Source organism: Dendrobates tinctorius, unplaced genomic scaffold (assembly GCF_039654945.1).
Source record: "Dendrobates tinctorius isolate UK_male_01 unplaced genomic scaffold, ASM3965494v1 ptg000046l, whole genome shotgun sequence".
NCBI lineage: Eukaryota > Metazoa > Chordata > Amphibia > Anura > Dendrobatidae > Dendrobates > Dendrobates tinctorius.
This window is the reverse complement of record NW_027361714.1, coordinates 80,695,759-80,710,590: the sequence shown is the minus strand read 5'-3', so window position 1 is coordinate 80,710,590 and position 14,832 is coordinate 80,695,759. Positions and strand designations below refer to the sequence as shown.

Here is a 14,832-nt window from a genome sequence, read left to right as displayed (position 1 = left end):
CATAGATACAGGCCATGCTCTGCACCAGCATTCCCCCAGCCCCCCTAGATACAGGCCATGCTCTGCACCAGCATTCCCCCAGCCCCCATAGATACAGGCCATGCTCTGCACCAGCATTCCCCCAGCCCCCATAGATACAGGCCATGCTCTGCACCAGCATTCCCCCAGCCCCCATAGAAACAGGCCATGCTCTGCAGCACCCCCCCCCCCATAGATACAGGCCATGCTCTGCACCAGCATTCCCCCAGCCCCCATAGATACAGGCCATGCTCTGCACCAGCATTCCCCCAGCCCCCATAGAAACAGGCCATGCTCTGCAGCACCCCCCCCCCCCAGCCCCCATAGATACAGGCCATGCTCTGCACCAGCATTCCCCCAGCCCCCATAGATACAGGCCATGCTCTGCACCAGCATTCCCCCAGCCCCCATAGATACAGGCCATGCTCTGCACCAGCATTCCCCCAGCCCCCATAGATACAGGCCATGCTCTGCACCAGCATTCCCCCAGCCCCCATAGATACAGGCCATGCTCTGCACCAGCATTCCCCCAGCCCCCATAGAAACAGGCCATGCTCTGCACCAGCATTCCCCCAGCCCCCATAGAAACAGGCCATGCTCTGCAGCACCCCCCCCCCCCAGCCCCCATAGATACAGGCCATGCTCTGCACCAGCATTCCCCCAGCCCCCATAGATACAGGCCATGCTCTGCACCAGCATTCCCCCAGCCCCCATAGAAACAGGCCATGCTCTGCAGCACCCCCCCCCCAGCCCCCATAGATACAGGCCATGCTCTGCACCAGCATTCCCCCAGCCCCCATAGAAACAGGCCATGCTCTGCAGCACCCCCCCCCCCCCAGCCCCCATAGATACAGGCCATGCTCTGCACCAGCATTCCCCCAGCCCCCATAGATACAGGCCATGCTCTGCACCAGCATTCCCCCAGCCCCCATAGAAACAGGCCATGCTCTGCAGCACCCCCCCCCCCCCAGCCCCCATAGATACAGGCCATGCTCTGCACCAGCATTCCCCCAGCCCCCATAGATACAGGCCATGCTCTGCACCAGCATTCCCCCAGCCCTCATAGATACAGGCCATGCTCTGCACCAGCATTCCCCCAGCCCCCATAGATACAGGCCATGCTCTGCACCAGCATTCCCCCAGCCCTCATAGATACAGGCCATGCTCTGCACCAGCATTCCCCCAGCCCCCATAGATACAGGCCATGCTCTGCACCAGCATTCCCCCAGCCCCCATAGAAACAGGCCATGCTCTGCAGCACCCCCCCCCCAGCCCCCATAGATACAGGCCATGCTCTGCACCAGCATTCCCCCAGCCCCCATAGATACAGGCCATGCTCTGCACCAGCATTCCCCCAGCCCCCATAGATACAGGCCATGCTCTGCACCAGCATTCCCCCAGCCCCCATAGATACAGGCCATGCTCTGCACCAGCATTCCCCCAGCCCCCATAGATACAGGCCATGCTCTGCACCAGCATTCCCCCAGCCCCCATAGATACAGGCCATGCTCTGCACCAGCATTCCCCCAGCCTCCATAGATACAGGCCATGCTCTGCACCAGCATTCCCCCAGCCTCCATAGATACAGGCCATGCTCTGCAGCAGCATTCCCCCAGCCCCCATAGATACAGGCCATGCTCTGCAGCACCCCCCCCCCAGCCCCCATAGATACAGGCCATGCTCTGCACCAGCATTCCCCCAGCCCCCATAGATACAGGCCATGCTCTGCACCAGCATCCCCCCCAGCCCCCATAGATACAGGCCATGCTCTGCACCAGCATCCCCCCCAGCCCCCATAGATACAGGCCATGCTCTGCACCAGCATTCCCCCAGCCCCCATAGATACAGGCCATGCTCTGCACCAGCATTCCCCCAGCCCCCATAGATACAGGCCATGCTCTGCAGCAGCATTCCCCCAGCCCCCATAAGAACTGAGGTCGCAAATTGCAATATTGTGATAATCAGTCATTACAAATAGAACCTTCTACACAATCACAGATATTACAGGGCCTTCTCAGCACATGGACGGCAACATCACAATCAACAGGAGGAAGCAGTTATCTATTACACAAGCAGTGATCGCTGTCAGTGAGGAGAAGCTCCATGATAATAATGACCCCAGATGATGGAGCATGCAGGGCCCGCCCAGGGCAGGATGCTCCATGCCATCCCGCAGCATCATGGAGCGGAAAAGGCCGGCCCGGGCTGGTGCAGGGCCGGCTCCAGAGGAGGCTCCCTGGCGGCCTGGCAGCCTGATGTGCTCCATGTTGTGCTGTGGTGGAGGCCATTAGCGGACGCTCGGTGTATGGGGATGTGGCTCCTCCTCATCAGGTGCTGCTCAGTAACCCTTACAGCTCCGGCTGCCTCCCAATTATATGGCTGCAAAGTTTTCCTGTACAGACAGATAGAAGCCAAAGATCGCAAGCAGTGGTGGATTATAATGGGGCAATTTACCCCCCCACGCCACTGGGCCCTGGGCTACCGCCCAGATTGACCTCGTTATGATCCGTCACTGATTCTATCTCTCTATAATGACGGACAGTGTACTCTCCCTCGGTCCCTCGCCATACTCGCTCACGGCCTGACGCTGTTGCTCTGGTTGCTTAGTAACTGGCCTCGCCTCATTCCACACTGCTGTGTCAACATTGTGTCTCGCTCCGTCTGTTTGGCTTTTCTAAATAAAGTTATTGAAAAGCTGCCTCTTCCAACATGGCGGCTCCCATTACGCCCTTGGTATCTTTGCGCTGTTTTTACCGAAGTTGGCAAAGATTCCAGCGTAACGTCCTGAGTGCTGAGCTGCCCCGCCGCCCGGTGCCCGGTCTATGGAGGAGTGCGACGGGTGAGTGCTGTCCCCAGCGGTTTTGGCATAGAGCGGGCTCAGCGGCTGGGGAACAATGAATGAGCGGCGGCCACCTCACGGACTGTCCGCGGACCACGTGACGGGCAATGACACACTCGCCCCAGTGCGGCTCCTGGCAGTGACGCAGCGTCTTCCTGCAGCCGCACTGTGTGCACTCTGGTTACAGCGCTGCTCTTGTGTTGAAATAAAGCTTGGTGAAACCCGTAAACTGTTAGTGTTGCCCCCAGCAACCAATTACTTTCTAACTTTTATGTTCTGAGAGGGAATAAGACGTTTGTGACTGGATTACTTAGTGACAACTGTTGGTTCCCCACCATAGCAGAGAGAATGAAAGGGATGAACCTAAGGAAAACCTGTGGACGTTTTGCCACAGCAGCCGGATTTTTGCTTTACAAATTTGTTTCCACATTCAATTTCTTTTTCCCATGCGTCAGGCGTAAAGGTCGTAGGGTAGATTATGGCGTGCCGGAAAGCCCAGCAAAGTCAGTGCAGACAAGGGTCAGATCACCCCGCAGGTCGGCTGCCACTGAGGCGCGGGACTATGATCCCACAGCTGAATCTGCAGCGTGTTTGGGTAGGTTTCCACACAGCGTATTGCCGGCGCTGCGGAAACCCCTCTCCGCCCTAAGCGCCGCCCCCCCTTTCTACGCACGGTGATACCGCATTGTTTATTGAACACATCCGGTATCACCGCATCATATCCATAGACTGGGTTATTTATCTTATGGAGACTGAGCGTCTCCGCAAGATAAATACAGTAGACATGCTGCGGTCTGGAAAGACGCGCCGCATGTCCGTAATTTCGGGTGTGTCACCCGCGTCCCTGCACACATAGTGGAGATGGGATATCATCAGATCCCCTCCACTATGCTGTAACATCTGTACACAGCGTCCAATCCGCAGCAAATCCAGATGAATTCCGCCACGTGGAAACATGGCCTTTGTGTAATCAGAGCCCTGCACCTCTATCTGTGGGTCAGAATAATCTCCACGTCCTGCCTCTGCTTGTAAATATCGGCTTACATTCCCTAACAGCGTGTACAAATCATGAAACAGGCAGCCATTCATTGTTGGCGGGGGTCATTTTGTGCCTCAGTTATCAAATTGGGTGCACAATGTTTGATAAATTTGCGAAATTCAAAGTTACAATATTTTCTTTTTTCTCTCCTTTTTTGATTATAAAGTCACCCTGTCCTGTCAGTTAGGCCGTGGTCACACTTGTGAGAAAGTCGCATGAGCCTCGCGTCTCAATACTCTGCACTCAGGACCGGAGCACTGCATGTAGAAATACATGCAGCCGCACACCCCTGGCCCGAGTGCTGGTGGCAGTGACGGGTATCGAGGTGAGAGACTCGTGCGAGTTTCTCACAAGTGTGACCACGGCCTAAAATTGAGAACATTACACATTAGTCCTCAGCAGCGCTGAAAAGAAACTGTCCTCAGGTTTTGTACTTCAGTAAGGTATCGGCGAAGCCACAAATTCTGCTAAAGCGTGGATAACCAAAACCACGTCCATAATACCAGAAAAGTCATTCATTGTGCTTGTGCCCATGACCGATTATAGGGGACGAGTGTCCCAAGTTCCACTCATCCAAGAAAAACGGGCTGACTATTCTGATCACGCTCTGAACATAGCATGGAGCAGAATGGGATCTGATTTTCTCGGATTTGGAGAATAAAAAAAAACAATCTATTCTGTCAATTTGTGAAAGTCGCTGCATTCACATGTTGCATCCGAGTATCGAATGACATCCGAAGGCAGTTCTTTTTTTTCCCCTTAGACATGAATGGCCAAGTGTGAGCCAATAATCGGATGCAACTAGTGGATGCTGCAATTTTATTTTTTTTTCTTCCTCATGCCTATGGTTGTTGTGGTGAGCTGATCCATCTTGGCAGTGCCCACTCCTTCTTTATCTCTTTGTTTTTCTAATAAAAGTAATTTTAAAAAATACAGCAGACTCCTAGTTATGTATTCAGGAGGGGGCGCTCCTGCTGATCCTTTCTACAGCTAGGTATATGCCGTAGTTATCAATGAAAGGAACAGGGGGACACATCTTTATGAACACTTATGCATGCAATTTATTTTCACATTAATAATAATCTCTAGCGTCAACATATTCTGCAGTGCTTTACAATAATACCTAATATCTGTTGGAAAAAAATGTATACTGCTAAAATAATGTGCATCAGAAAGCCTACACTGTTGGATCTTGCCGCCATTGACTTCTGTTGCAAAAAAAAAAAAAAAAAAAAGAATTGACTGGACCCTTCTGTTTGATGGGACAGAAAAACGCTGGAAGTTGCACTTTTCTGTCCTGTCAACAACCCCCCTCCCTCCAAGGGAAAAAAAAAACTAATATCCAGACGTATATATATTTTTCTTTAACAGTATAGGTAAGTGGCTTCAGTATCCAACTGTATAAGCGCCCCGATGCATCCTGCTAGGGCCTGTTCACACTAGGTTTTACAGTGCATTCATGTGTCTGTCCCGGGCATCAATCTGAATTCCCAAAGAACGGGATTACGGTATGGCCCTGACAAAGCCATAGAGTTAAACCTTGTTTCTTTGCCCAGCGAAAATACGCATCATGAAAAACTCATTGTGGGAACTTAGCCTACCATAAATCATCATTTACGTAAAACCCTTTTTATTGCCTCCTGTAAACAAACCTCTATTCACATTGTGTTAGTACTGGCCAGTAAACACTGCATACACAACTCGGAATACTTGATTTAGTAGTTCTAGTTATATATTACTAAGATCAAGATGGCCTTGTGCAAATGATGTGAAGATGATAATTGGTGTTTATAGGGATTTATGGGTCAAATAGGCTCTGTTTACGCTGTATTTAAGGTGAGTGTCCAGGCTTTCTACCTGAATCTTTGAAAAAAGGAATTCAGACAGAATCCCGGATGGAAGCATAAACTGCTGTGACATGGAGTTGAAATGGAGGCTCTCCTTTTTTGTAGCGGTGTCTGTCAGTCACACAAATGTAAGAAACACAAAAAGAAAGCACAGAATGACAAATGTGCAAAAATACTCTGTAGTAAAAAATCTAACAGTATTCAGCTAGTGCTAGTAGAAAGATGATAACAAACACAGGGCATTTAGTCGATACGTTTTCTGCAAAAAATGTTTACCAAGCTACTCCACCTTGTCACGGTAACCCTTAACGGAGCAGTCCCTATCTAATGTATTTAAAACCTGAACATGTGAACAGTGTCTAAATGAGCAGGATTCAGACAGGCGCTTCGTGATGTGGGCACGATTTGTAAGATAGCTTTTTATGTACATGCCACACGAGAGGGGTGGGGATCTCCCAAACCATGCATAAGTAAGGAAATAATGGATTAAAAACACATGTGATACGCACATACACTCACTGGCCACTTTATTAGGTACACCTGTCCAACTGTGTGTTAAGACTTAATTTCTAATCAGCCAATCACATGGCGGCAACTCAGTGCATTTAGGCATGTAGACATGGTCAAGACAATCTCCTGCAGTTCAAACCGAGCATCAGTATGGGGAAGAAAGGTGATTTGAGTGCCTTTGAACGTGGCATGATTGTTGGTGCCAGAAGGGCTGGTCTGAGAATTTCAGAAACTGCTGATCTACTGGGATTTTCACGCACAACCATCTCTAGGGTTTACAGAGAATGGTCCGAAAAAGAAAAAAAATCCAGTGAGCGGCAGTTCTGTGGCCGGAAATGCCATGTTGATGCCAGAGGTCAGAGGAGAATGGGCAGACTGGTTCGAGCTGATAGAAAGGCAACAGTGACTCAAATTGCCACCCGTTACAACCAAGGTAGGCAGAAGAGCATCTCTGAACGCACAGTGCGTCGAACTTTGAGGCAGATGGGCTACAGCAGCAGAAGACCACACTGGGTACCACTCCTCTCAGCTAAGAACAGGAAACTGAGGCTACAATTTGCACAAGCTCATCGAAATTGGACAGTAGAAGATTGGAAAAACGTTGCCTGGTCTGATGAGTCTCGATTTCTGCTGCGACATTCGGATGGTAGGGTCAGAATTTGGCGTAAACAACATGAAAGCATGGATCCATCCTGCCTTGTATCAACGGTTCAGGCTGGTGGTGGTGGTGTCATGGTGTGGGGAATTTTTTCTGGGCACTCTTTGGGCCCCTTGGTACCAATTGAGCATCGTTGCAATGCCACAGCCTACCTGAGTATTGTTGCTGACCATGTCCATCCCTTTATGACCACAATGTACCCAACATCTGATGGCTACTTTCAGCAGGATAATGCGCCATGTCATAAAGCTCGAATCATCTCAGATTGGTTTCTTGAACATGACAATGAGTTTACTGTACTCAAATGGCCTCCTCAGTCACCAGATCTCAATCCAATAGAGCATCTTTGGGATGTGGTGGAACGGGAGATTCGCATCAGGGATGTGCAGCCGACAAATCTGCGCCAACTGTGTGATGCCATCATGTCAATATGGTCCAACATCTCTGAGGAATGCTTCCAGCACCTTGTTGAATCTCTGCCACCAAGAATTGAGGCAGTTCTGAAGGCAAAAGGGGGTCCAACCCCTTACTAGCATGGTGTACCTAATAAAGTGGCCAGTGAGTGTATGTGAACAGGTCGGTCGGACAATGAAACACAAAAAGAAAGCACAGAATGACAAACGTGCAAAAATACGCTGTAGTAAAAAATATAAATATACACCACATTTTTATGCCTATTTTGAAAAGACGGATACCTTCAGAATATTAGCAGTCTACAATTCAATCGGGATTTTGTAGAAGGATTTTTTTTGGGGGACTTTCCTATTCATTTGAAGCCTCTGGACACACTGCATTAATGCAGTGTGAACAGGGCCTTAAGGCTTCCGGTACACATTAGCTGTTTCCCAAACTATAGTTTTGCAGAGCTTTCAGCCAGCAGCTGCCTCACCAGACCTTCCTATACACAGCAGTGCTCAGCCTGCTGAGCAATCCTGTGTTCTCTATGAGAAAGCCACTGCCAGACATCTCTGGTGTGTAGAACAGGGTTCCCCAACTCCAGTCCTCAAGGCCCACAAACAGATCATGTTTTCAGGATTTCCTTTGTATTGCACAGGTGAAGCAATTATCACTTGAGCAGTACTAAGGAGATCCTGAAAACATGATCTGTTGGTGGGCCTTGAGGACTGGAGTTGGGGAACCCTGGTGTAGAAGACAAAAATATGGGCAGCCTGAAATCGGACATGCCAGATTCTTAAAAGGAGTCTGTCACCCCATTTTTCCCCTGTCAGCTGCGGCCACCGCCATCAGGGGCTTATCTACAGCATTCTGTAATACTGTAGATAAGCCCACGATGTAACCTGAAAGAGAAGAAAAACGAGTTAGATTATACTCACCCTGGCGTCCGGTCCGATAAGTGTCGCCGTCCCGTCCGGCGCCTCCCATCTTCATGCGATGATGGTCCTCCTCCTTGCTTCTCCCTCAGCTCCTGCGCATGCATACTTTATCTACCCTGTTGAGGGCAGAGCAGAGGACTGCAGTGCGCAGGTGCTGGACCTCTCTGACATTTCCCGGCGCCTGCGCACTGCAGTACTTTACTCTGCCCTTCGTATGAAGATGGGAGGCGCCGGTCCGCAACACCCACCGCACTCTACTCCTGGTGAGTGTAATCTAATGTGTTTTTCTTCTCTTTCAGGTTTCATCGGGGGCTTATCTACAGCATTACAGAATGCTATAGATAAGATGTTCGGAAATGTGCCTGTTCCAAATTAAATTGTAAATTTAAAATACGTGCACGGAAGAGCTACGCTGATAGATTGAGCATCAAAGCAGATCTCTCTTTATTACATCATCAGTCACTTTTATATAGACATTTCTTGGACATTCATTGTAGCAATGTAATTGGCTCGGCTTATCTCTAAATATGTGCTGGCGTTGGCATACATACATCTCATTGGTTAAAGGTAATACTGCATACAACCATCAGAAGAGTCTAGGTGGTGTGTCTCTCACTTAGTTTAGTTTCTCACACTTTCCTATGTTTTTCCAAAATCCGTTAGATCAGACCATGGGGTATTAGGAATGTCTCTAAGACTCCCATCTTGCAAGGAAAGAGATGCATGTATGAAGAAACAAATAAGAAGTCAGGATAGATCAATATAAATCCTGCTCTCACAGTCCCCATACACATTAGACTATCATTTGCTTGATGAGCAATATAGAGCATAATAGTGGACAATGCCAAGTCGGCCTTGGCCTTGTTCAATCTCGTTAATCTATAATATAGTGTAGAATTTGTATGAATATATTTCACTTTGTGCGATTGCAGAACTTTGCTTTTTTTACTGAGCAATTTGTCATGTCAGTAAATGTGCTAATTGGTCTGATAGTTACGGTATTCTATCTGTGGGGGGGAAGGGTAGTTGAGCATATTTCCTAATCTAGCACCCATATACGGATTCAAAGATGTTATCCTAGGGTATGTACAACTTATTTTGTTATCTAAATGTGATAGGCCTGAAGATGCCTGGTGCTCAGGACCCCTTCTATGTTCCATAGCTCATTAGATATCTTAATAGGGCATGCTTTGCTTCGAATCTCTATTAATAATTGTCATTTTTCTTACAGCACCGATTAGTCAATTAGCGGAGTCTTCTATTTCCAACTGTGACATAAACACTAGTTCCAAATTGCTCCAAAAATGCACTGGGCCTCTTCAACATTATGACCTTCTAGTGAAGGACTGTGTACTAAGAAAAGATGAGCATCAAAGAAGAGTCATGCAGCACTTGCAGAGGCTTCATGAGGTTCTCCGCGGGTACAGGAAGGAATCCAAAGGCGTTTTGTCCAAGGTCAGCAATGAAAATACTCATTTCTACATGTTTTCTATGCCTTTTACCGTTCACTTATTACCTTAGGAACACGCTTGAGCCTGAATATAATAAATCATTTGTATTTTGCGATCAGTGTACTATTAATGTACGAGCAGCGTTATGAAGTTAGTACATAAAGAGAATACAAATCCTACAATCCTAATATGACTACTCGTGGATTATAAAAAATAGCTTTTATTAAATCAAATTAAAACACACATAGAAAGTTAAAAGTGGTGATAACATCACATAATTTTGCACGGGTAGTAAAAGACTATCGAAAAGGGATTGTTTTCCATGGACCCATAGACTTGCATTGTTGAGTTTGTTCAACACACTAATCAAAAATCGGCCATGTCATTGTGTTTTGTTTTTTGTTTTTTTTTCCTGTCCGCATGTTCCAAGGTGAAAGACATATGGACAGCCCCACACAAAAAACATGAGTACATGTGCTATCCATGAAAATCTCTTATAACACCTGTGTGATATAAGCAGTTATCTGCACGAGCCCTAAGGCCACATTCAGGATTTTGGTCAGTATTTTACATCAGTATAGGGGGTTTTACACATAGCGATATCGCTAGCAATATCGCTAAAACGTCACTGATTTTGTGCTAGCGATATCGCTAAGTGTGATACTTACCTCCGACCGGCTCCCCCGCTGTCTGTCGCTGATCGCACGGCTCCATTTCTCGTCGTCAGCTTCCTGCTGTGTGAGACGAGCGACGCGTGGATGCGGGCGGGAGGACGTCAGGATCGCTGTGTGTGAAAGGTGAGTATCGTGCGCTGCGTCGCTGCTGCATCGCTGTGAGATCTTTCTGTATGAAAGCTCACTAGCGATCATTTAGTGATGCACCAGCGATCCTGACCGGGTCGGATCGCTGGTGCATCGCTAAATGTAAAAGGGCCTTATGTGTAAGCCAAAACCAGGAGTGGAAAAATCAAGAGGAAAAGTCTAATAAAAACATGTCACCACTTCTGGATTTATCATCCTCTCCTGGATTTAGCTTACAGATACTGATGTAAAATACTGACCAAATACTAAAAGTGTGAGCGTGGCCTTAAAGTAGGGTAACACAAACATATAAAAATCACCCAGAAAAGTGGGAGGATTTGTTTTTTCACTTGTCACCTGTGTGCAGTCGTTGCGGATTTGCTCTTGTAAAAAATCTGCGCGGATTCTTCCTCTCTTGGCAGAAAACGCAGTTCAAAATCTGTGCGTTTTTGATGCGTATTTGTAAGCTAAATAAAGATATATTATTTAAAAAAAAAAAAAAATTTGTGATGACCTTTCCTTGTCCAACCTCTTCTTTTATATTCACCATTGAAGACCATAATATTACATACCATGTTCAAATAAGTTTATACACATATATTAATGTGTGTGTATATATATATTTTATGTCAGCCAGATAGTCTCATTAATAAAATGGTACATAAAGAGTTAAATAAAAGACACACACGCGCACACACACTCACAATCTGCGTGTTTATTTTACAAAAAAATGCGTGGGGTCCCACGTAATTTTCATAACCAGCAGAGGAAAAAACGACAGCTGAGGGCTGATATTAATATTCTGGGAAGGAGCCAATAGCCATAAAGGTTCCCAGGCTATTAAGATCAGCTCACAGATGTTTGCTTAGTCTTTACTGGCTAGTTTACAGGGGAATCTCAGAAAAAAATTGACATGGGGGTCCCCCTAGAAAATCGAACCAGCAAAGGCTAGGCAGACAGCTATGGGCTGATATTAATAGCCTGGAAAGGGGTCATGTATATTGGCCCTCCAGGCTTAAAACATCTGCTATTAGCAGCCCCAGAAATGGCACATCTTATAGATGCGCCAATTCTGGCACTTAGCCGCCGCTCTTCCCACTTGCCCTGTAGCGGTGACAAGTGGGGTAATTTGAAATAATCACACAGACTCCTTTATTAATTTACCATGTTTACTGCATCACCGACTCCCTCGTCTCCTGCAGCAAAAATAAAATAATAAACCAACACAAATATTCAATATGGTCCACTGTAGTCCTAAATAACGAGTGTCCCACGGCGTTCTCACGTGTAGAATGGTCACATCAGGATATTTGACTGCTCTACACGGGTGCGGTGACACACTGACAGGAGATAATCGCTCCTGCAGTGTATCACTGAGAGTTCACCGGAGTTCGTGCTCTCACTTTAAGGCAGTACAGCTGTGTAAGAATTTTCTCATGCAGCGGTGCTGCAAGTGACAGCATGAACTCAGGTGAACTCTCGCAGCAGCTCAGTGATACACTGCGGGAGATATTACCGGAGATATTACCGGAGCCGTGTAGAGCAGTCACATCATTAGCTGTTTGGCGAGTATGAATGTTTTTTTTTTTTGTTTTACAACTGAACACAGTCGCCGGATGATGGGACTACTGTACCATCATCAGCTCATGCTGTCCCTGTTATATGTGACACCAGACATAGCCGGAAGGGAGTAGTAGTCCCATCAGACGACGCCTGGCTACACACAGACACCTGCAGACAGATCCGCATATAGTCTCCGCCCACACACGTAGTCCCCGCCCACACACTATTCCTCCTTCCTTTCCGCGGCGTTTTTGGCACGCAAATCCGCAGACCCTTTTACACCTGTGGTTTAGCTGCGGAGTTAACTGACTCAATGTAAGTCAATGGGTGCAGAAACGCTGCAGATCCACAAAAAGAATTAACATGCTGCGGAAAATCGCTGAGAATCGGTGCGGAATTTTCCGTAGCATGTGCACACCAATTCTGGATTCCCGTTGATTAACTATTGGTTGTGTAATACATTGCGGATTTAGTGCAATTCCGCACGGAAAAAACGCTGCGGATCTGCGTAAAAATCCGCAACGTGTGCATATAGCCGTACAGTTTCCTATTTTACAGAATTACCATGTATCCATAAAAATCGGATGCTAAACTGTGGCAACCAATTTTTTTTCTTGCTTCCATAGACTTGAATGGGTGAGTCACATCCATTTTCCAGGGAAAAGTTGTGCATGCTACGTCTTTTTTTCTGTCAGTGAAAAAAAAATCGTTATTCTGCACTGCCTCAATGAATAACACTGGTTCGAGTGCAATCCATTTTATTTTTTTTATAACGGATAGCACTCAGACCGAACATTCAGTTGTGCATCACTGCTCTGAAACTCATGTCAGAGGAAACATAGGCTGCTATTCATTAAAGTGTTTTGGCCAGTTTTCTGGCGTAGAACCGCCTTAATATGTCACAAAAGTTTTGCGCAACTCCAAAATTGCCCAAATTTTTGTGATCTTTGTTTTCATCCTAGTCCTGACCAACTTCAGGAAAACGGGTGGCACATGGACGGGGTATGGCTAAGCTCACCTGTGTAATTAGTGAAAAGTTAAGCCACTTTAGTTTATTACATACATCTATGGCGGAGGAGCACGCCACTTGTTAGATGAGCCTAATTTATTGTGGCCTACGCCTCTGATGGATTAAGCTTATTTTAATACACTAAGTGTAACGAATGGAAGCGGAGGCAGAGATGGTGAAGTTCACATTCGTTTTTATTTTTTAAGTGGAACCTCGGGACCACGGTCCGGGGGGCTCTGAAGGGGGCATGACTAGTGAGCCCCGGGGACCCGTAGTAAAGCCCCTCCTCAGGCAAGGCCGTAATGGAATACCCGGAGGACACAGGTGCTACCTCCAGTTAGACCCCGAACACGTGGCAGCTGTCCCAGCGGGACCAAAAGGGATAACAAAAGTTACAGCAGAGTCCGTAATGCACTGGGTCCTGGATCCGGTTAGTTGGTAAGGAGTCGGTTGGTAAGGAACGGGATGGCTTAGGCCCAGATGGTTGCTGATATAACCACAGGATACTGATATGCTGTGGAAACAGTGAGCATTAGACAATGCACAGAGACTGCAGATGCAGCGCAGACAGGTTAGCATGAGAACCGGATGTAGCAATGATAGATACTCGTTGCTCCGGCGCTCTCCCTATGGAGGAGAGGCCAGAAATAGCAGCCAGTGCGCTGCCCTTGGTTGATTGCATTTTCTGAATAATGCACGCCGCCTCTTTAAGAAGGCAAGAGAGCTGGCGGGCGTGTCCTAATAGCCTTAGCTACAGATCTCCTCACAGGACACCAGGAGGGGGAGGCAGGAGGGAGGACAGAACGCTGAGCAGCAGCATAAGAGGCTCGAGGTGAGTGCCCAGAACGGAGAGCAGCTGCAGGGCAAGGGGCCAGGTGTAACAGCGGCAGACCTGGGCGCAGCGTCAGGACGGGGACCGGGTGTAACAGTATCCCCCTCTTTACACCCCCTCTTCTTCAAGCCTGTGTAGAACCGTTTAAGGAGAAGAGGAGCCTGTATGTTCTCCCTAGGCTCCCAAGATCTCTCCTCAGGACCAAAACCCTTCCAGTCCACCAGGTTGTAGGTCTTACCCCTTACTTTTTTTACGGCCAGGATATGTTTTACCTCAAAAACATCCTCTGAGACAGGGTCAGGAGTGGTACCCGGATCCTTAAAGAAGGGACTCAAAACTACTGGCTTGAGGAGAGAAACATGAAAGGAGTTAGGCACATGTAGGTAAGTGGGCAACTTCAGCTTGTATGAGACTGGATTCATCTGTCTCAAGATCTCAAATGGTCCGATGAACCAGGGACCCAATTTGTAGTATGGCATCTTTAACCGGATGTACTTAGAAGAGAGCCATACCTTGTCTCCGGGGCGAAAGATGGGTGCATCCAAACGTCTCTTGTCCGCATGCCTTTTCATATGCTGGGAGGCTTTCTCCAGAGCAGTTTTGGTATCCCTCCAGACCTTAGAAACATCTTCTGAGAAAGTATCGGCAGCTAGAACACCAGATGATCCGGAGATGGGAAGAGGTATTCCGGGTTGCAATCCGAAGACAATCTGAAAGGGAGACTTTCCAGAAGATTAACTTACTTGATTGTTGTAAGAAAATTCGGCCCAGGACAGTAAGTCTACCCAGTCGTCATGATGGGCGATGACATAGTGACGCAGGAATCCAGCCAGGATTTGATTTGTCCTCTCCACTTGTCCATTGGACTGGGGATGGTACGCTGAGGAAAAATCCAGTTCAATTCTTACCAGTTTACAAACTGCTCTCCAGAA

At 47.5% G+C, this 14,832-nt stretch overlaps 1 protein-coding gene across 2 annotated transcripts in view; it reads left to right on the top strand.

Annotated features, from left to right (window-relative positions):
- The first annotated feature begins 2,693 nt into the window (after positions 1–2,693).
- Positions 2,694–14,832, top strand: part of AFG1L (AFG1 like ATPase) — a 191,599-nt gene continuing 179,460 nt past the window's right edge. For both annotated transcript variants that reach the window (XM_073576056.1, XM_073576055.1), the window contains exons 1-2: positions 2,694–2,857; positions 9,477–9,700. In XM_073576056.1, coding sequence (XP_073432157.1) covers positions 2,728–2,857; positions 9,477–9,700 — 354 coding nt within the window. In that variant the 5' untranslated portion in view covers positions 2,694–2,727. The remainder of the gene's footprint in view (positions 2,858–9,476; positions 9,701–14,832) is intronic.